At 48.1% G+C, this 22,704-nt stretch overlaps 2 protein-coding genes across 2 annotated transcripts in view; one reads left to right on the top strand and one right to left on the bottom strand.

Moving 5' to 3' along the window:
* The window catches only part of SPICE1 (spindle and centriole associated protein 1), a gene marked incomplete at its 3' end in the record, with an annotated part of 32,156 nt that extends 16,150 nt beyond the window's left edge, over positions 1 to 16,006 (bottom strand). The window contains 8 exon segments of the mRNA XM_056559954.1: positions 2,435 to 2,538; positions 2,653 to 2,774; positions 5,812 to 5,914; positions 13,659 to 13,706; positions 13,708 to 13,806; positions 13,988 to 14,035; positions 14,136 to 14,231; positions 15,875 to 16,006. Coding sequence (XP_056415929.1) covers positions 2,435 to 2,538; positions 2,653 to 2,774; positions 5,812 to 5,914; positions 13,659 to 13,706; positions 13,708 to 13,806; positions 13,988 to 14,035; positions 14,136 to 14,231 — 620 coding nt within the window.
* Positions 16,007 to 16,072: 66 nt separating this feature from the next.
* Positions 16,073 to 22,704, top strand: part of SIDT1 (SID1 transmembrane family member 1) — a 169,070-nt gene continuing 162,438 nt past the window's right edge. Inside the window, exon 1 of the mRNA XM_056559952.1 lies at positions 16,073 to 16,206. The gene's annotated coding sequence lies outside the window, so the exon portion shown is untranslated. The remainder of the gene's footprint in view (positions 16,207 to 22,704) is intronic.

The following is a 22,704-nucleotide window of genomic DNA, read 5'->3' as shown; positions in this document are numbered from 1 at the left end:
AGCCCCTGCAGTCTATACATCCCCAGCCCCTGCAGTCTATAAATGCCCAGCCCCTGCAGTCTACACATCCCCAGCCCCTGCAGTCTACAAATGCCCAGCCCCTGCAGTCTACAAATGCCCAGCCCCTGCAGTCTATAAATGCCCAGCCCCTGCAGTCTATACATCACCAGCCCCTGCAGTCTATAAATGCCCAGCCCCAGCAGTCTATAAATGCCCAGCCCCAGCAGTCTATAAATGCCCAGCCCCTGCAGTCTATACATGCCCAGCCCCTGCAGTCTATACATGCCCAGCCCCTGCAGTCTATACATGCCCAGCCCCAGCAGTCTATACATGCCCAGCCCCAGCAGTCTATACATGCCCAGCCCCAGCAGTCTATACATGCCCAGCCCCTGCAGTCTATACATGCCCAGCCCCTGCAGTCTATACATGCCCAGCCCCTGCAGTCTATACATGCCCAGCCCCTGCAGTCTATACATCCCCAGCCCCTGCAGTCTATACATGCCCAGCCCCTGCAGTCTATAAATGCCCAGCCCCTGCAGTCTATAAATGCCCAGCCCCTGCAGTCTATACATCCCCAGCCCCTGCAGTCTATACATCCCCAGCCCCTGCAGTCTATACATCCCCAGCCCCTGCAGTCTATAAATGCCCAGCCCCTGCAGTCTATACATCCCCAGCCCCTGCAGTCTATACATGCCCAGCCCCAGCAGTCTATACATGCCCAGCCCCAGCAGTCTATACATGCCCAGCCCCAGCAGTCTATACATGCCCAGCCCCAGCAGTCTATACATGCCCAGCCCCAGCAGTCTATACATGCCCAGCCCCAGCAGTCTATACATGCCCAGCCCCAGCAGTCTATACATGCCCAGCCCCAGCAGTCTATACATGCCCAGCCCCAGCAGTCTATACATGCCCAGCCCCAGCAGTCTATACATGCCCAGCCCCAGCAGTCTATACATGCCCAGCCCCTGCAGTCTATACATGCCCAGCCCCAGCAGTCTATAAATGCCCAGCCCCAGCAGTCTATAAATGCCCAGCCCCAGCAGTCTATAAATGCCCAGCCCCTGCAGTCTATAAATGCCCAGCCCCTGCAGTCTATAAATGCCCAGCCCCTGCAGTCTATAAATGCCCAGCCCCTGCAGTCTATAAATCCCCAGCCCCTGCACTTTTTCATCCTCCTATCCCGTTCAGTGAACACAGACAGAGCTCAGGGAGGAGATGGGGGAGACGTGTACCTCCTCTCTCCCCTGCTCTGTGTTCTTTTTCCCGTGCAGACCTGCATCCCCGAAGGCAGAGCAGGGGGGAGGGGAGATGAGGGAAGTGTGTACCTCCTCTCTCCCCTGGCTCTGCCTTTAGCTCTGCCCTCCCACCCAGCTCTAGCTTCGGAAATCCCTGCCGGGGGCGGGGACGGACTGATAGTGAGCCAATGCGCGCAGCCCCGGCGTTCAGAGCACTCGCTCCCGCCTGTCTGATTGACAGGCAGGGAGCAAGCGCAGGCTGAATGAATTCGGACCGATTGCCCGGCCGGCATTGGTCCGAATTCAGCTATGACATCACAGCAGGCTGCAGCCGGCCATTAGGAGAGAGACCCCTAGTGGCCATATTTCAAATAGAAAATACAATATTTTAAAACACAAAAAAAAATTATTGATGTATATTAGAGATATGTTATAGTACATAAGTACTAAAACATACCAAAAAAGTTCATGGCAGTGCCCATTTAAATCCTAAATGGCCATTTTTAAAAGGGGTATTCCAGCTTTATACATCTTATCCCCTATCCAAAGGATATGATCGCAGAGGACCCGCCTCTGTGGACCCCCCCCCCGAGATCTCAGTGAAGCCCCTGGCATTCTGTGCCGGGCGCTGCCTCAGAGACGTCACAACCATGCCCCCTACTGACATCAAGCCATGGCCCCTCCATTCTTGTCTATGGGAGGGGGCGTAACGGACGTCACGCCCCCTCCCATAGACATGAATGGAGGGGCCATGGCTTGATGTCAGTAGGGGGCATAGCGCCCGGTACAGAATGCCGGGGGCTTCAACGAGATTGCGGGTGTCCCCAGCGGGAGGGACCTCTCCGATCATACATCTTATCCCCTATCCTTTGGATAGGGGATAAGATGTATAAAGCCGGAATACCCCTTTAAGAATTGATGAGAACCACCCCTCAACCATCGAGCCAAGTTTCACCACATTCCGCTGCATTGTGGGACTTGTAGTTTCTTTCTACCTGAGAATTTTTCTTACAGTTTCTGTTTACAAACTACATCTCACCAGAGGAGATGGTGAATACTGACAGGCTAGAATCACATATATTATTTATTTATATATAATATATACACGCCACGCTGAACATTCATAGTGCTGAGCGCCTTCATGGAGCTTTATCTTGCCTGGCACAAATGAAATAATAGGAGGTGTAGTGCTGGCTCACCTGTCTGTGCGGAGGCCCGGCTGAAAACTGATGGAGACATCTACATCATCATCATCATCGTCATCATTATCACTGTCCTGAGTCTCCTCCACTTCATTCAGAGCCTAAAATCACAAGAGGTCAAAACCATTAGAAATTCTAGCCTAATATTACTCTGTGCTGATGTTAATTCCCTTATTACCCCATATTACAGCCTTCTGCTACCCTGTGCATGTTACCTGTGAGTCCATAACGCTTTCACTCAGGATAGACAGGCGGGTAGGGGGGTCCTTCTTCTGGGCTATAGGGCCACGTGAAGTTTCCAAGTCACAGGATGGAGCCATGGTCACATGTGGGAAACCTGGAAATAAAGAAACAAATGTACATCGAAGATGAGAGTATAAGGGGCTCGGCTGTCCGCTGCCCAGGAGAAAAAAGTTGTACAGTGTTCCCCCGAAATACGATCATTTCAACATACGATGCTTCTGTGTGTCGGGGGCCATCGCAAAAACGGCTATCCGGCAGCGCTGACTGCTTCAGCTGCCACTGGATAGCCGTTTAACCAGTTAAGGACACAGGGGGTACGGGTACGCCCCATTCCCAAGTCCTTAAGGACTCAGGGCGTACCCGAACGCTCTGATCCCGCTGATGGGATTCTCACGAGCGGAGAAGCGGTAAAAACTCACTGTGTCCCAGTTGCTATGGGCAGCCAGGACGCACGGCTAATGCCCGGCATTAAACCTTTAGACGCCACGATCAAATTTGATCGAGGCGTCTAAACTGAAAAAAAACCTATCCCAGCAGCTCAGCGGAGCTGATCGGGACTATCGCGACAGAATCGCGATGTCCCCATCAGCTTACTGGACGATGGGAGGGTCCTCACCTGCCTCCTCGTCGCCCGATCGGCGATCTACTGCTCCATGCCTGCGCAGCATTGAACAGTGTATGCAATCAAAAGATTGCATGGTATAGTCTCCTAAGGGGGCTTAAAAAAATAAAAAATAAAAAAGTTAAAAAGTCGTAAAAAATAAATAAATAAGGAGAATAAATGTGAATAAGCGCCCTTCTAATAAAAGTTTATATAACCCCCTTGCCCTATTTTATAAATAAAAGTATGTAATAAAAAAAAAAAAATCATATGTGGTACTGCCGAATGCGTAAATGTCCGAACTATTAAAATATAAGGTTAGATAAACCGCAAGGTCGATGGCGTACACATAAAAAATATCAAAGTCCAAAATTGTGAATTTTTGGTCACTTCATATATCATAAAAAATATTAAATAAAAAAAGTGATCAAAAAGTCCCATCAAAACAAAAATGGTACCGATAAAAACTACAGAAAAAGTTATAGGGGTGAGAAGATGACAATTTTAAACATACTAATTTTGGTGCATGTAGTTAAAAAATTTTCAAAGTAGTAAAATAAATAAAGCCTACATAAATTGGGTATCCCTGTAACCTTATGGACCTACAGAATATGACATAATGCGTCATTTTTACCGAAAAGTGCACTGCGTAGAAACGGAAGCCCTAAAAATTAGCAAAAAGGAGATTTTTGTTTACTTACCGTAAAATCTCTTTCTCGGAGGATCCATTGGGGGACACAGACAGTGGGTGTATGCTGCTGTCTCTAGGAGGTGTGACACTATAGTAATAAAAAAAAGTCGTCTCCTCCCAGCAGGATATATCCGCCTTCAGGCCCTGAGGTAATCAGTTTAAGTTCTAGAGCAATAGGAGAAGACCAACAGGTCAAAGAAAACCCAAACTGTCCGAGAACCAGAAGAAAAAAACATAACTGAACACACCCTCTGACAGAGAACCAAAGGAAACCCCAAAAAGGGCGGGAGCTGTGTCCCCCAATGGATCCTGCGAGAAAGAGATTTTACGGTAAGTAAACAAAAATCTCCTTTTCTCTATCAGCTCCATTGGGGGGACACAGACCATGGGACGTACCAAAGCCGTCCCTTGGGTGGGCAGATAAACAGTCAGGCAGACGGCCGATCCACTGCCGCCTGCAACACATTACGACCCAGACTAGCATCAGCCGATGCGAAGGTATGAACTCGGTAGAACCTCGAGAAAGTGTGCAAAGACGACCAGGTAGCCGCCTTGCAAATCTGCGAGGCCGAGGCTCTAATCTGGAGAGCCCAGGATGCCCCAACAGAACGGGTAGAATGAGCCACAACCCTGAAAGAAGGAATCTTCCCCTTACAGAGATAGGCCTCGGATATGGCGGACCGAATCCACCGAGAAATGGTGGCCTTGGAAGCAGACTGTCCCTTACGACGAGCTTCCGTAAGGACGAAAAATGAATCACACTGACGAAACAAAGAAGTGATGGAGAACTAAGACCGAACAGCCCGAACTACATCCAGCTTGTGTAGGAAGCACTCCTTAGGATGAGAGGGAGCAGGACAAAAAGACGGGAGGACGATGTCCTCATCGAGATGAAAAGCCGAAACCACCTTAGGCAAAAAGGAAGGATCTGGCTGGAAAACAACCTTGTCCTGATGGATCACCAGAAACCGAGAACGGCAGGAAAGAGCTGCCAATTCAGACACATCCTTATACTAGGAAAACAAAAAATCAGAAGACCTGGTCTGGAGAATTCCAGACCATGTCCACCTCCTTCAGACACTAAGCTTAAACTGATTACCTCAGGGCCTGAAGGCGGGAATATCCTGCTGGGAGAAGCCGACTTTTTTTTTTTTTTTTTTTTTTTTATTACCATAGTGTCACACCTCCTAGAGACAGCAGCATACACCCACGGTCTGTGTCCCCCAATGGAGCCGATAGGGAAATGGCTTTTTTTTTTTTCACGCCACAAATTTGGTTTTGCCACAGATTACGTTATAAAATAAGTAATGTCATTACAAAGTACAATTAGTGACGCAACAAACAAGCCCTTATATGGGTCTGTAGGTGCAAAATTGAACACGTTATGATTTTTAGAAGATGAGGAGGAAAAAAAGAAAGTGCAAAAACTAAGATTGTTTTGAGTCCTTAAGGTGAAAACGGACTTAGGCTTAAAGGGGTACTCTGCCCCATGACATTTTATCCCCTATCCAAAAGGATAGGGGATAAGATATCAGATCGCGGGGGGCCCACCGCTGGGGATCCCCGGGATCTCGACTGCAGCCCCCGCTTTCATTACTGCACAGAGCAAACTCGCTCTGCGCATAATGACGGGCGATACAGGGCACCAGCAGCAGAGGAGCAGCGAAATGACTGGCCGGAGCGGTGGGGACATGTGAGTATTACTGAGCATCCATGGTACAAATCAAGCAACATACAATGGTTTCAACAAACGATGGTCCGCCTGGAACCGATTACAACCGTTTGTTGAGGCAACACTGGAAAATGTGAGCGGCACTTTATACATACAATGACTGGTACCTGTGTGTCTGCGAGGAGCGTCCCCAAAGAGATCCTTCACCACAGCCATAGTCCTGTCTGAGCGCTCCAGGACGTCCTTCATCTGGTACTGATCAGAGAGGATCTAAGGGGGAAACACGGACAGTCATATACAATTCCATAATATATAGAAGAATTACTAGACTTCACCCCACCTCCACATATAGGGGAAGCTGTAAATGGAGAAGACAACATCAGTATACAGGAAAACTGTATTATACTCCAGAGCTGTACTCACTATTCTGCTGGTGAGGTCACTGTGTACATACATTACATTACTTATCCTGTACTGATCCTGAGTTATATCCTGTATTATACTCCAGAGCTGTACTTACTATTCTGCTGGTGAGGTCACTGTGTACATACATTACATTACTTATCCTGTACTGATCCTGAGTTATATCCTGTATTATACTCTAGAGCTGTACTCACTATTCTGCTGGTGAGGTCACTGTGCACATACATTACATTACTTATCCTGTACTGATCCTGAGTTATATCCTGTATTATACTCCAGAGCTGCACTCACTATTCTGCTGGTGAGGTCACTGTGCACATACATTACATTACTTATCCTGTACTGATCCTGAGTTATATCCTGTATTATACTCCAGAGCTGCACTCACTATTCTGCTGGTGAGGTCACTGTGTACATACATTACATTACTTATCCTGTACTGATCCTGAGTTATATCCTGTATTATACTCCAGAGCTGTACTCACTATTCTGCTGGTGGGGTCACTGTGTACATACATTACTTATCCTGTACTGATCCTGAGTTATATCCTGTATTATACTCCAGAGCTGCACTCACTATTCTGCTGGTGAGGTCACTGTGTACATACATTACTTATCCTGTACTGATCCTGAGTTATATCCTGTATTATACTCCAGAGCTGCACTCACTATTCTGCTGGTGAGATCACTGTGTATATACATTACATTACTTATCCTGTACTGATCCTGAGTTATATATCAGACAGGAGGCGAGTATCTTATGCATTATTCTTTCTTTAATAATGCCCATAGCAGAACAATTCAGTAATCAATTCAATGTAAAAGAAAAAACTACAACTCCCAGCAGTCCCAGGACCACAGCAGCCACTCCTCGCCTGTAGCCCCTATATAAGGACTGCCCACATATAGATCCTCCTCTTTCTTTCTGCTCATGGCAGAGCATACAAGCTAAGTACTTCTGTGACTTCATTGTTTTTCCTTTACTTCTAATATATTAGATTTATAGAGGTTTCTGGTGTTGTGGGAGCGATTATCTTCTCCCCTTCGCATATTGTAAACATTTATTGATTGTCGGACAGCGGCTTCTCCGGTGCTAGTTCCCCTTGCGCCGGTTTACCGCTCCTCTATTCTTTCTCTCTTTCCCCTTCTCTCCGATCCTCCTGCCCTTATTCACCCCCCCCCCCCCTTCCTCTTTCCGGCGCCATTTTACCTGCGCCTCAGTCTTCTCCTCCTCCTTCTTCTTCGCGTTTTCACGTGCGCGGGAAAGGGGCGGATCCTCCGGGGTGGCGGCCACGTCTTCATTCACGGCCTTCACTCGGATAGGGGCGGGGTTCTGCTCTCGTCACTGGAAGGCACTCCTGCGCCCTCCAATCGGAGCCCAGCTGGACGTAGTCTCGCGAGACTTCGTCCCTGGGTGAAGGGACTCTCGGGCTCGCCTCCCACCGCTGCGTCAGTGCAACGCTAGCGGTGTGGAGGACGGAGCCTGAACTGACCTTACTGAATTTAACTGTGTCTGCAAATTTGCTGTAGGTAGATCTTTGCCCTTTTTTGGTTTAGGACAGGAATTTATTCCTTCCCCTGAGCATTATTTATCCCTATACACCTATATTCAGTTTAATTCTACACAGGCTTACTATTAACCTGTTATTCACCATGGCTGAGGAACCTTCATCCGTTCCCCTCAGAGGGGAGAGTTCTTCTTTAGATTCTGCCCAATTCATGACCGCCAATCAGATACAGGATTTAATTAATAAATCTGTTCAGGCGGCGTTGGCTTCCGCCATGGTGCCCTCCGGATCGCAACAAGCGGTATCCGGTATGTCTATCCCGCCATTTCAGGGCGGAGAACCGCCAATTAAAAAAGGCAAGCTTTCCCATGAAAGGAAGCATACCTTGGCGACCTCTGACTCCCCGGCAGGGGAAGACAACAATGTGCTCCAGGCAGCTCCTACCCCGGTCTGCCAACCCCAGCATCCATCAGACTCCACTCGACCCCTGGGCCTCAGGGAGTTACAAGAGAAGAGGCACAGATCCGCCAGGCGGACCAAACCCGACTCATACGTAGATTCCTCTGATGAGGATTCGTCGGGTTCATCCAACGAGTCTGAGGGCTATGAATCCACTCCTACTACTATCGAGGATGCTGGGGATACGGCGTTTGACACCGACGCCAACCCTGCTACACAGGGCACTGTGATCCTAGACTCCCTAGGTGAACCCCTTTTTCATCCGGATTCAATTTCTCATCCAAGATCGGGTGAATGGTCCCCGCTTCCCCACGTGGCCCAGTATGTGGAGCTTTTGGCTCGTAAATCCCTGGACAGGACCAGCCGTAACAAGCTGAGGGCTGAGTGTCCTAGACCCTTTATTCCCAATAAAGTGGTGGCAACCCCCGAGGTAGACCCCATCTTGACAAAATATCTGATGAAATCGGGTAAATTCCCTAAGAAGGGAATAGAACGCTCTTTTAAAACCATTCAAGAGCATATTTTGGACTTAATGGGCCCTCTCACTAAGATATTCAACCTGTCTGAGCAGGCCGCAACGACGGATCAACCCATTGATACCCGTCAACTCCGTGGGTGGGCCCAGAGGGCCATATGTCTAGCAGGTACTGCCAACACCACCTGCTCGATTGAGCGGCGTAGGTCGATTCTTATGCGCCTCGACCCGCAACTGTCCCACCTGGCTGAGACCGAGTCTGGGCCTGCAGCAGCAGGGATGCTTTTTGGGGACAACCTGATGAAAGACATTAACAGGTTTGTCGGCCTGTTTACAAGTTTGGATAAAGCTCAGACTTCATTAAAGAAATCGGGGACCAGTAAGACTTTTCCCCGGGGCCGGCAGAGGTAGAGGCCGATCTGCCGGCCGCACCCACTCCTATAGGCCACAGGGCAGACCCTCTGCCCAATACCAGTACCCTCAGGCTCCTCCGTCCTACACCGTCCCAATGGCACAACCGTCGCCATTCTTCCCTCCCAGAGGCCAACCCTGGCGCGGACACGGCGGATGTGGATATCCCCGTTCCCGTCCTCCTACCGGTAAGTGCACCTGGTATTCCACATGCTCACATTCCTGTGGGGGGGGGCGCCTGATGTATTTTTCCCACGCCTGGTCTGCGATTACGGCAGATGCGTGGATTCTTCAGACAGTAGCGGGATTTCACATAGAACTCCAATCCTTACCGGTTCTGGGTGTGCGACCAATCCCTATCCGATTTTCACAACAAAACGTGGTTCTCATAGACAACGAGATCCAAGATCTCCGATCCAAAAAGGTGATCCGGGAGATCGACCCATCTTCCCTAGGATTCTTAAGCAACCTTTTCCTAGTGAAGAAAAAAGGGGGCGGTTACCGTCCGGTCATAAACCTTCGGGAACTAAACCAACATGTCACGTATCGCCATTTCAAGATGGAGGGAATTCACTCCCTTTGCGATCTGTTGCAACCAGGCGACTGGCTAGTGAAGGTGGATTTGAAGGACGCCTACCTCACCGTCCCTATCCACCAAGATTCGCAACATTTTCTTCGCATCCTCTGGAAAGACCGCATGTGGCAGTTTACTTGCCTTCCGTTCGGCCTTTCATCAGCCCCGTGGTGTTTCAACAAACTGATGAAACTGGTGGTGGCATCTTTGAGGAGCAGAGGGGTAAGTCTGATCATTTATCTAGACAACCTCCTCATCATGGCCCGCTCCAAAGCTCAGGCCTCCCTCCACATGTCATGGACGGTATCGTTGCTGCAGGGTCTGGGATTCATAGTCAACCGAGAAAAGTCGGTTTTGGTCCCAATGCAGGAGATGGAGTTTCTTGGCTTCTTGGTGGACACCAACCAGGCTGTTCTCCGCCTCCCCAAAGAGATCAGGGCAGTCTTGCGCAGAGGGTGCTTATCCTTAAGGATACTAGCACGTTTGGTGGGGCTTCTAGCGGCCTCTATCCAAGCTATCTTCCCGGCCCCTTTGCACTACAGGGCCCTTCAGAGACTCAAGATCATGCATCTGCGCCAGGGCCTCAGATATGCGGACGAGGTTCCCCTTTGTCCGGCAGCCATCGAGGAGTTGCAATGGTGGCTTCGTCATGCCGTCGAGTGGAACGGCAAAACCATATTCAACTCCTGTCCGGACATCATCATAGAGTCGGACGCGAGCCGTCTCGGCTGGGGTGCTCGGTGCGGGGAGGCTTCCACAGGAGGGACTTGGTCCGCCATGGAGGTCGATCTGCACATCAATGCCTTGGAGCTTCTGGCGGCATTTTTTGCCGTCAAGAGCTTCATGCCACAGGCTTCCAATTGTTGAGTATTGTTACGCATGGACAACGTGGCGGAGGTCCAGTACGTCAACCGCCTAGGGGGCACCAGGTCCAGGATCCTAGCGGATCTTGCCAAGGACTTCTGGCATTTCTGCCTAGATCGCAACATTATCCCGGTAGCGGAGTACATTCCGGGGGTCTCCAACACGGTGGCCGACTGGAATTCTCGCTATTTACTAGATTCCAGCGACTGGTGGCTGGATCGGTCCGTTTTCCTACGGTTGAGGCAGCTTTGGGGTCCATTATGCACGGATCTTTTCGCTTCTCGCCTCAACCACCAGCTACCTCGCTTTTTCAGCTGGAGGCCGGACCCGGAGGCGTCGGCAGTCGACGCTTTCCGTCTCATCTGGCCCAAGGGAACGCATTATGCGTTTCCCCCATTCCAGTTGATCTCCAGGGTTCTCCTACATATGATGAACCAGAAGGCGACGATTGTGCTGATCACTCCTTGGTGGCCGACACAACCGTGGTTTCCTCTCCTTCTGGGGATGGCAGTGGATTATCCCAGACTTCTACCCCAATTTCCACAGCTCCTCTCCAACCCGACCGGGGGTCTCCACCCTCTGGTAGTGGAGGGCAACCTACCTCTCCTAGCGTGGTTGGTTTCGGGGTCCCAGATGCGGATCACGACCTTTCAAGATGAGCTAGGGATCTCCTCACCCTGGCCTGGGCCCCCGGGACTAGATCGGCTTATCGATCAGCCTGGAGGCTCTGGGTTCGTTGGTGTGATCAACGACAGATTGATCCCGTACATGCACCTGTGTCCGTAGTGATGAACTACTTGGCAGATTCTTTTGAATCTGGAAAATCTTATAGTTCCATCAACATATACCGATCGGCTATCGCGGCTTACCATTGCCCAGTGGACTCTTTGCCGGTGGGCAAACACCCGCTGGTATGTAGGCTTTTGCGCGGCATTAAGTTCAAGCGTCCCCCTCGGCCTAGATATTAGTCGACCTGGGATGTCTCCAGGTTGCTTGATATGTTCGCCTCGTGGGAGGACAATGACGATCTTTCCCTGAAATTGTTGTCATATAAACTGACTGTCATTTTATGTTTGGTGTCTATCAAACGCGTCTCGGATGTGAAGGCTTTGGACATCTCTAGGCGACAATTTTCGCCTCAAGGGGTCAAGTTTTCGGTGGTCCGACGGACCAAGACGAGTATCCACTAGTTTTTTTACCCGTTTTTTCCCGCGCATCCTCGACTTTGCGTGGTTCGCTGCCTGCAGGTGTACGAATCGCAGACTGCAGAGCTGCGTTCTCCGGATTTCTCTCAGCTTCTTATCTCTTACGTCAGACCTCATCATCCGGTGACTTCCGCTACTCTGGCGCGATGGGTGCGTTCTGCCATGGATATGGCAGGCATAGACGTCTCCCTGTTTGGAGCTCATTCTTCTAGGGGTGCTATGGCTACTAAAATAGTCGCAGCAGGGGGCTCCCTTTCGGACTTGCTCATGGCTGCTGATTGATCTTCAGAGACCACCTTTCGCCGGTTCTATTTCAGGCCGGAGGGCCATGTTTCCATGTCGGTTTTATAATGCTATATCTGGTTTTGTTCTGTCTCGCTACTTGTTAGCTTTGAACTTGCATAAGATATGAGCCTCCTGTCTGATATATAAATCGAGATTTTCCTAGCTTGTGACAGAAAATATTAGTTATATGAAGACAGGAGGCGAGTATCTTCCCTCCCTACCCACCCTGTTATGATTTTTGTTTCTCTTTTCAGGATACTGAATACATTGGCTGTTTTCCTGACTACGGATAACCTGTTGGTTACGCACTGCTTGGGTTCCCTACGGTCCCCGTTGGGACGAAGTTAGGCCTTCGTTTGGCCTTGTTTTTCCTGAGTTCCGGGCCGGCCGGCAGAAGATTCGAGGAGCGGTGTGGACGTCTGGCTGGAGTTCCCTGTGCGGCTCTGATTTGCATGAAGAAAGAGGAGGATCTATATGTGGGCAGTCCTTATATAGGGGCTACAGTCTAGGAGTGGCTGCTGTGGTCCTGGGACTGCTGGGAGTTGTAGTTTTTTCTTTTACATTGAATTGATTACTGAATTGTTCTGCTATGGGCATTATTAAAGAAAGAATAATGCATAAGATACTCGCCTCCTGTCTTCATATAACTAATATTTTCCATCACAAGCTAGGAAAATCTAGATTTATATCCTGTATTATACTCCAGAGCTGTACTCACTATTCTGCTGGTGAGGTCACTGTGTACATACATTATATTACTTATCCTGTACTGATCCTGAGTTATATCCTGTATTATACTCCAGAGCTGTACTAACTATTCTGCTGGTGAGGTCACTGTATACATACATTACTTATCCTGTACTGATCCTGAGTTATATCCTGTATTATACTCCAGAGCTGTACTAACTATTCTGCTGGTGAGGTCACTGTATACATACATTACATTACTTATCCTGTACTGATCCTGAGTTATATCCTGTATTATACCCCAGAGCTGTACTCACTATTCTGCTGGTGAGGTCACTGTGTACATACATTAAATTATTTATCCTGTACTGATCCTGAGTTATATCCTGTATTATACCCCAGAGCTGTACTCACTATTCTGCTGGTGAGGTCACTGTGTACATACATTAAATTATTTATCCTGTACTGATCCTGAGTTATATCCTGTATTATACTCCAGAGCTGTACTAACTATTCTGCTGGTGAGGTCACTGTATACATACATGACTTATCCTGTACTGATCCTGAGTTATATCCTGTATTATACTCCAGAGCTGTACTCTCTATTCTGCTGGTGAGGTCACTGTGTACATACATTACATTACTTATCCTGCACTGATCCTGAGTTATATCCTGTATTATACCCCAGAGCTGTACTCACTATTCTGCTGGTGAGGTCACTGTGTACATACATTAAATTATTTATCCTGTACTGATCCTGAGTTATATCCTGTATTATACTCCAGAGCTGTACTAACTATTCTGCTGGTGAGGTCACTGTATACATACATGACTTATCCTGTACTGATCCTGAGTTATATCCTGTATTATACTCCAGAGCTGTACTCTCTATTCTGCTGGTGAGGTCACTGTGTACATACATTACATTACTTATCCTGCACTGATCCTGAGTTATATCCTGTATTATACCCCAGAGCTGCACTCACTATTCTGCTGGTGAGATCACTGTGTACATACATTAAATTATTTATCCTGTACTGATCCTGAGTTATATCCTGTATGCTCCGGAGCTGTATAGGCACTAGCTCCATATAACATCCCTCATGTAGTTGTCTCTATTCACCTCCATCATTAGGGCCAAGCGTCGCTCCTGTAGAGGGTCCGGGGTGCCCCCCATTGCTTCTTGTCCATTCTTTCTTCAGAGATTTCTTCTTTAGTTCCCATTGTGCCAGGCTGTGATTTTTGGACTTGTGGATCTCATGACGATGCGCCTACAAAATATCCAGGAACATGAACGTCTGCTCCAAAACAGAAAGACCCCTCTGCATCAGGACCCCAGAATCACATGGAAGCTCCTGGAATGTTCCATTCACTGACACCAAGCAAAGATCTATAAACAAGCAGCATCATGCACCCAGCAAAGACCCTCACCACTGTCACATGACCACTCACCACCTCCTCAGGGGTCGCACGATGAACGCCCAGATCCTGTATCGAGCTCTAAAAAGCAAGAGACAGAATCGGTAAGACCCTCAGCGGGGGATGAGCCCCTACAACCACAATCCCCAATATGGCGCCATCCAGTGGTGATGATACTCACATCCCAGCTCTGCCGCACTTGTGTCTTCTTCTTACTGCTCCCTGATTTCTTTACACCAGAACGCCCGCTAAAAGGGCGAGGGTATCGTACAGACATCTGCGGAGAAGAGGGGGACAGTGAGGATCTGCATAGACCACTGAATCCCCCCTACAGGGCCCATCCTCCTTCAGTGACCCCCCCCCAGACCCCAAACCCCTCATCACCCTCCAGTGACCACCGGGCTCCGCATTATCCTCCAGTGACCCCCTAATTCCGCACCCCTCAGTGACCCCTGGACTTCTCTTCCCCTTCCAGTGCCCCCAATCCCGGACCCATCCTCACCCTCCAGTCACCCTCAGACTCCTCATCAACCTCCAGTCACGCCCAAACCCTTCGTCACCCCCCCCCCTGGACCCCTACTCACCCTCCAGTCCCCCCCCCCCCCGGACCCCTCGTCAACCTCCAGTCACCCCCAAACCCTTCGTCAACCTTCAGTCACCCCCGGACCCCTCGTCAACCTTCAGTCACCCCCCGGACCCCTCATCACACTCCAGTCACCCCCCCGGACCCCTCATCACACTCCAGTCACCCCCCCCCCCCCGGACCCCTCATCACACTCCAGTCACCCCCCCCCCGGACCCCTCATAAGCCTCCAGTCACGCCCAAACCCTTCGTCACCCCCCCCCTGGACCCCTACTCACCCTCCAGTCCCCCCCCCGGACCCCTCGTCAACCTCCAGACACCCCCCAAACCCTTCGTCAACCTTCAGTCACCCCCGGACCCCTCGTCAACCTTCAGTCACCCCCGGACCCCTCGTCAACCTTCAGTCACACCCGGACCCCTCATTACCCTGCAGTCACCCCACGGACCCCTCATCACACTCCAGTCCCCCCCCCACCCACCCCCCAGGCCCCTCATTACCCTCCAGTCACCCCCCGGACCCCTCATCACACTCCAGTCACCCCCCGGACCCCTCATCACACTCCAGTCACCCCCCCCCCGGACCCCTCATCACACTCCAGTCACCCCCCCCCCCCCCCCCGGACCCCTCATTACCCTGCAGTCACCCCCCGGACCCCTCATCACACTCCAGTCACCCCCCGGACCCCTCATCACACTCCAGACCCCTCATCACACTCCAGTCACCCCCCCCCCCCCCCCCCCGGACCCCTCATTACCCTGCAGTCACCCCCCGGACCCCTCATCACACTCCAGTCACCCCCTGGACCCCTCATCACACTCCAGTCACCCCCCCCCCCCCCCGGACCCCTCATAAGCCTCCAGTCACGCCCAAACCCTTCGTCACCCCCCCCCCTGGACCCCTACTCACCCTCCAGTCCCCCCCCCCCGACCCCTCGTCAACCTCCAGTCACCCCCAAACCCTTCGTCAACCTTCAGTCACCCCCAAACCCCTCGTCAACCTTCAGTCACCCCCAAACCCCTCGTCAACCTTCAGTCACACCCGGACCCCTCATTACCCTGCAGTCACCCCCCGGACCCCTCATCACACTCCAGTCACCCCCCGGGCCCCTCATCACACTCCAGTCACCCCCCGGACCCCTCATCACACTCCAGTCACCCCCCCCCCGGACCCCTCATTACCCTGCAGTCACCCCCCGGACCCCTCATCACACTCCAGTCACCCCCCGGGCCCCTCATCATACTCCAGTCACCCCCGGACCCCTCATCACACTCCAGTCACCCCCGGACCCCTCATTACCCTGCAGTCACCCCCGGACCCCTCTGATCGCTGCCGTCACCTCTCGTCCTGGATTGAACGTTACCGCCGCTGCGGCCTCCAATCGGCGCCGGAGATCCGGATTCTACGTCACTTCCGGTGCCGTCCCCATGACAACCGTGATACAACCTTCATTGACAGTTGGGACTGTAAAAGGCGGCGGAAAGAAAGCGAAAGGCGGCGGCGATCGGTGGCGGAAGAGAAGGAGATCCGCACTGAGCCGCTGATCCTTCTATACTGCTGGCGATTATAATGAGCGCCCCCTGCGGCCGCCTCATAGACTACAGCTGAATATGCTCTTATAGCGCCCCCAGCGGCTGCATTGATTTATACACTCACTGGTCACCTGTTCAGGTAAGATAATAGGCTAATCACATGACAGCAGCTCGATGCATTTAGGCATGTAGATGTGGTCAAGAAATCTCACTAAAGATTGTGTAGATTTAAAAATAAAATACCTTGTTGATGTCAGAGGAGAATGGGTTGACTGGTTCAGGGTGACAGAAAGGCAACAGGAACTCAAATAACCACTAATTACAGCCAAAGTCTGCAGAATACCAACTCTGATCACATAACAAGTTGGACCTTGGAGCAGATGGGCTACAGCAGCAGAAGACCACACCGGGGGCCACTCCTTAGAACCGGAAACTGAGGCTTCAATTCACACAGGTCACCAAAACTGGACAATGGAAGATGGAAGAATGTTGTCTGGTCTGAGGAGTCGCCATTCCAGCTGTGACATTGAGATGGAAGGGTCAGAATTTGGTGTAAAGAACATAAAGAATGGATCCATCCTGCCTTGTATCAGCGGGTCAGGCTGGTGGGGGTGTGATGGTGGGGGACATATTCTGGGCCTCTTAGTACCAATTGATGGAAACAAGAGGTTCCCATCATGATCTGCAGCCGACAAATCTGCAGCAACTGTGTGATGTCATCATGTTCATATGGAGGAACTGTGTGATGTCATCATGTCTATATGGAGGAACTGTGTGATGTCATCATGTCCATATGGAGGAACTGTGTGATGTCATCATGTCCATATGGGGGAACTGTGTGATGTCATCATGTCTATATGGAGGAACTGTGTGATGTCATCATGTCCATATGGAGGAACTGTGTGATGTCATCATGTCCATATGGAGGAACTGTGTGATGTCTTCATGTCCATATGGAGGAACTGTGTGATGTCACCATGTCTATATGGAAGAACTGTGTGATGTCATCATGTCTATATGGGGGAACTGTGTGATGTCATCATGTCCATATGGGGGAACTGTGTGATGTCATCATGTCCATATGGAGGAACTGTGTGATGTCATCATGTCCTTATGGAGGAACTGTGTGATGTCATCATGTCTATATGGAGGAACTGTGTGATGTCATCATGTCCTTATGGAGGAACTGTGTGATGTCATCATGTCCATATAGAGGAACTGTGTGATGTCATCATGTCTATATGGAGGAACTGTGTGATGTCATCATGTCCATATGGAAGAACTGTGTGATGTCATCATGTCCATATGGAGGAACTGTGTGATGTCATCATGTCCATATAGAGGAACTGTGTGATGTCATCATGTCCATATAGAGGAACTGTGTGATGTCATCATGTCTATATGGAGGAACTGTGTGATGTCATCATGTCCATATGGAAGAACTGTGTGATGTCATCATGTCCATATGGAGGAACTGTGTGATGTCATCATGTCCATATGGAGGAACTGTGTGATGTCATCATGTCCATATGGAGGAACTGTGTGATGTCATCATGTCCATATGGAAGAACTGTGTGATGTCATCATGTCTATATGGAGGAACTGTGTGATGTCATCATGTCCATATGGAGGAACTGTGTGATGTCATCATGTCTATATAGAGGAACTGTGTGATGTCATCATGTCTATATGGAGAACTGTGTGATGTCATCATGTCTATATAGAGGAACTGTGTGATGTCATCATGTCCATATAAAGGAACTGTGTGATGTCATCATGTCCATATGGAGGAACTGTGTGATGTCATCATGTCTATATAGAGGAACTGTGTGATGTCATCATGTCTATATGGAGAACTGTGTGATGTCATTGTGTCCTAATGGAGGGAAATCTATGAGGAATGTGTCCAGCACCTTCTAGAAAGTGTAAAGTGGGTCCAACCCAGAACTAGAGCGGTGTACCTAATAAAGTGGGCAGTGAGTATATATACACTTAGAGGGGTCTAACCCGGTGCTAGCCAGGTGTACCTAGAAGGGGGCCAGTAAGTGTATTAAATAAAGTAAAAAAAACACATTGCAACACTGTCAGATCAGCATCAGCCGCGTCCATCAAAGATTTAGTCAAAAATACCAGACAAAATATCCCGGTTCTGTAAAAGTTTCCTTTTTTTCTGCTCCAGTTATGGTGCAGAAAACCAGAACCCTCGAACACAGGTCTGAACAGAGCCCTAGGCTGGATTCATTCTGCTATGTAATGATCACTGTAGATCCCTATAGATCAGTATAGATTAATATAGATCAGTATAGCTTCATATAGATCAGTATAGATCCCTTTAGATCAGCATAGATTAATATAGATCAGCATAGATTAATATAGATCAGTATAGATTAATATAGATCAGCATAGATTAATATAGATCAGTATAGATTAATGTAGATCAGTATAGATCCCTTTAGATCAGCATAGATTAATATAGATCAGCATAGATTAATGTAGATCAGTATAGATCCCTATAGATCAGTATAGAGCCCTATAGATCAGTATTGATTACTATAGATCAGCATTGATTAATATAGATCAGTATAGATCCATATAGTTCAGCATAGATTAATGTAGATCAGTATAGATTCCTATAGATCAGTATAGATTAATGTAGATCAGTATAGATCCCTTTAGATCAGCATAGATTAATATAGATCAGCATAGATTAATGTAGATCAGTATAGATCCCTATAGATCAGTATAGAGCCCTATAGATCAGTATTGATTACTATAGATCAGCATTGATTAATATAGATCAGTATAGATCCATATAGATCAGCATAGATTAATGTAGATCAGTATAGATTCCTATAGATCAGTATAGAGCCCTATAGATCAGCATTGATTACTTAAGACCAGCATTGATTAATATAGATCAGTATAGATCCCTATAGATCATCATAGATTAATATAGATCAGTATAGCTTCATATAGATCACTATAGATCCCTATAGATCAGCATAGATTAATATAGATCAGTATAGATCCCTATAGATCCACATAGATTAATATAAATAAGTATAGATCCCTATAGATCAGCATAGATTTTTTTTATAGATCAGTATAAATCCCTATAGGTCAGTATAGATCCCTATAGATCAGTATAGATCCCTATAGACCAGTATAGATCCCTGTAGATCAGTATAGATCCCTATAGATCAGCATTGATTACTATAGCTCAGTATAGATCCCTATAGATCCGCATATATTAATATAAATCAGTATAGATCCCTATAGATCAGCATAGATTAATATAAATCAGTATAGATTCCTATAGATCCGCATAGATTAATATAAATCAGTATAGATCCCTATAGATCAGCATAGATTAATATAAATCAGTATAGATTCCTATAGATCCGCATAGATTAATATAAATCAGTATAGATCCCTATAGATCAGCATAGATTAATATAAATCAGTATAGATCCCTATAGATCAGCATAGATTAATATAAATCAGTATAGATTCCTATAGATCAGCATAGATTAATATAAATCAGTATAGATCCCTATAGATCAGCATAGATTAATATAAATCAGTATAGATCCCTATAGATCAGCATAGATTAATATAAATCAGTATAGATCCCTATAGATCAGCATAGATTAATATAAATCAGTATAGATTCCTATAGATCAGCATAGATTAATATAAATCAGTATAGATCAGCATTGATTAAAATAGATTACTATTAAAGAGAACGGGGGTCTCGGCCCAGATAACCCATCCGGGGAGCAACAGAGTATAAATAATAAATACTACCCAAAGAAAAACTACACACGGTATAATAAATGCACAAGAACCAAAATATTATTCACAACAATAACAACAGTTTTATTGAGTCAACAAATACAAAAGCAGACATATAAAATCTATTAAAATATCCCATAAAAGAGACACCGCAGAAATCGAGGGGGCGAAACGTTCTCCCTCCAGGAGCGCAGTCTGACCTAAACACGTATGTACCCCCATAAACTGAAAACATGGCCCTATCCCTAGTATCCAGAATATAAGAGCAATATCAGTAGACAATCCGGTATATTCTAAATCCAGTACAAATAATATCTAAGAAAGGATATGTAGAGCAATAAAACCAGAAATAGAATTTCCACCTCAAATGAAAGTCCATAGATTTCTATGGGATTCCGCAGCAGAAATTCTGCCGTGTGAATAGACCCCAAGAATGATGATGTAACTTCTATTCCGAGATAATAGATGTAGCAAATACTGTTATCTAATAGCAACTAATATAACATATATTGCTCAAAAACATAAAGGGAACACGTAAACAATGTAACTCCAAGTCACTGACACTTGTGTGAGATCCCACTGTCCAATCAGGAAGAACACTGATTGACAATCAATTTCACATGGAACAGACAACACGTGGAAATTATAGGCAATTAGCAAGACACCCCCAATAAAGGAGTGGTTCTGCAGGTGGTGACCACAGACCACTTCTCAGTTCCTATGCTTCCTGGCTGATGCTTTGGTCACTTTTGAATGCTGGTGGTGCTTTCACTCTAGTGGTAGCATGAGACGGAGTCTACAACCCACACAAGTGGCTCAGGTAGTGCAGCTCATCCAGGATGGCACATCAATGCGAGCTGTGGCAAGAAGGATTGCTGTGTCTGTCAGCGTAGTGTCCAGAGCATGGAGGCGCTACCAGGAGACAGGCCAGTACATCAGGAGACATGGAGGAGGCCGTAGGAGGGCAACAACCCAGCAGCAGGACCGCTACCTCCGCCTTTGTGCAAAGAGGAGCAGGAGGAGCACTGCCAGAGCCCTGCAAAATGACTTCCAGCAGGACACAAATGTGCATGTGTCCACTCAAACGGTCAGAAACAGACTCCATGAGGGTGGTATGAGGGCCCGACGTCCACAGGTGGGGGTTGTGCTTACAGCCCAACACCGTGCAGGACGTTTGGCATTTGCCAGAGAACACCAAGATTGGCAAATTCCCCACTGGAGCCCTGTGCTCTTCACAGATGAAAGCAGGTTCACACTGAGCACATGTGACAGACATGACAGAGTCTGGAGACACCGTGGAGAACGTTCTGCTGCCTGCAACATCCTCCAGCATGACCGGTTTGGCAGTGGGTCAGTAATGGTGTGGTGTGGCATTTCTTTGGGGGTCCGCACAGCCCTCCATGTGCTTGCCAGAGGTAGCCTGACTGCCATTAGGTACGGAGATGAGATCCTCAGACCCCTTGTGAGACCATATGCTGGTGCGGTTGGCCCTGGGTTCCTCCTAATACAAGACAATACTAGACCTCATGTGGCTGGAGTGTGTCAGCAGTTCCTACAAGAAGAAGGCATTGATGCTATGGACTGGCCGTCCGTTCCCCTGAATCCGATTGAGCACATCTGGGACGTCTCGCTCCATCCACCACAGACTGTCCAGGAGTTGGCGGATGCTTTAGTCCAGGTCTGGGAGGACATTCCTCAGGAGACCATCCTCCACCTCATCAGGATCATGCCCAGGCGTTGTAGGGAGGTCATACGGGCACGTGGAGGCCACACACACTACTGAGCCTCATTGGGACTTGTATTAAGGACATTACATAAAGTTGGATCGGCCTGTAGTGGGGTTTTCCACTGTGATTTTGAGTGACTCCATATCCAGACCTCCAGGGGTTGATGATTTCCATTGATAATTTTTGTGTGATTTTGTTGTCAGCGAATTCAACTATGTAAAGAGGAAAGGATTTCATACCATTAGTTCATTCAGATCTAGGATGTGTTATCTTAGTGTTCACTTTATGTTTTTGAGCAGTGTATATACATAAACACACATGGTAACATATTCTATTCATAAAATAAAAATACATTATAAAATGTGCTAAAATAACTTACATTTTTACATTGAAAGCAAAACAAAAAACTCCTCCCTCCTATAGCCAAGGCCAATCGCTACCGCTAACCTATAGCAAGTCAGCCTCACAAGTTCCAAGATGACGCCGAACAATACATACAGCGCATGCGCCCAACAATACAAACAGCGCATGTGCCCAACAATAATAACAGCGCATGTGCCCAACAATACTAATAGCGCATGTGCCCAACAATACGAACAGCGCATCTGCCCAACAATACTAACAGCGCATGTGCCCAACAATACGAACAGCGCATGTGCCCAACAATACGAACAGCGCATGTGCCCAACAATACTAACAGCGCATGTGCCCAACAATACTAACAGCGCATGTGCCCAACAATACGAACAGCGTATGTGCCCAGCAATACAAACAGCGCATGTGCCCAACAATACGAACAGCGCATGTGCCCAACAATACGAACAGCGCATATGCCCAACAATACTAACAGCGCATGTGCCCAACAATACTAACAGCGCATGAGCCCAACAATACTAACAGCGCATGAGCCCAACAATACTAACAGCGCATGAGCCCAACAATACTAACAGCGCATGAGCCCAACAATACTAACAGCGCATGAGCCCAACAATACTAACAGTGCATATGCCCAACAATACTAACAGCGCATGTGCCCAACAATACGAACAGCGCATGAGCCCAACAATACTAACAGCGCATGAGCCCAACAATACTAACAGTGCATGTGCCCAACA

Source organism: Hyla sarda, chromosome 2 (assembly GCF_029499605.1).
Source record: "Hyla sarda isolate aHylSar1 chromosome 2, aHylSar1.hap1, whole genome shotgun sequence".
Taxonomy (NCBI): Eukaryota; Metazoa; Chordata; class Amphibia; order Anura; family Hylidae; genus Hyla; species Hyla sarda.
This window is presented reverse-complemented; position numbering and strand designations above follow the sequence as displayed.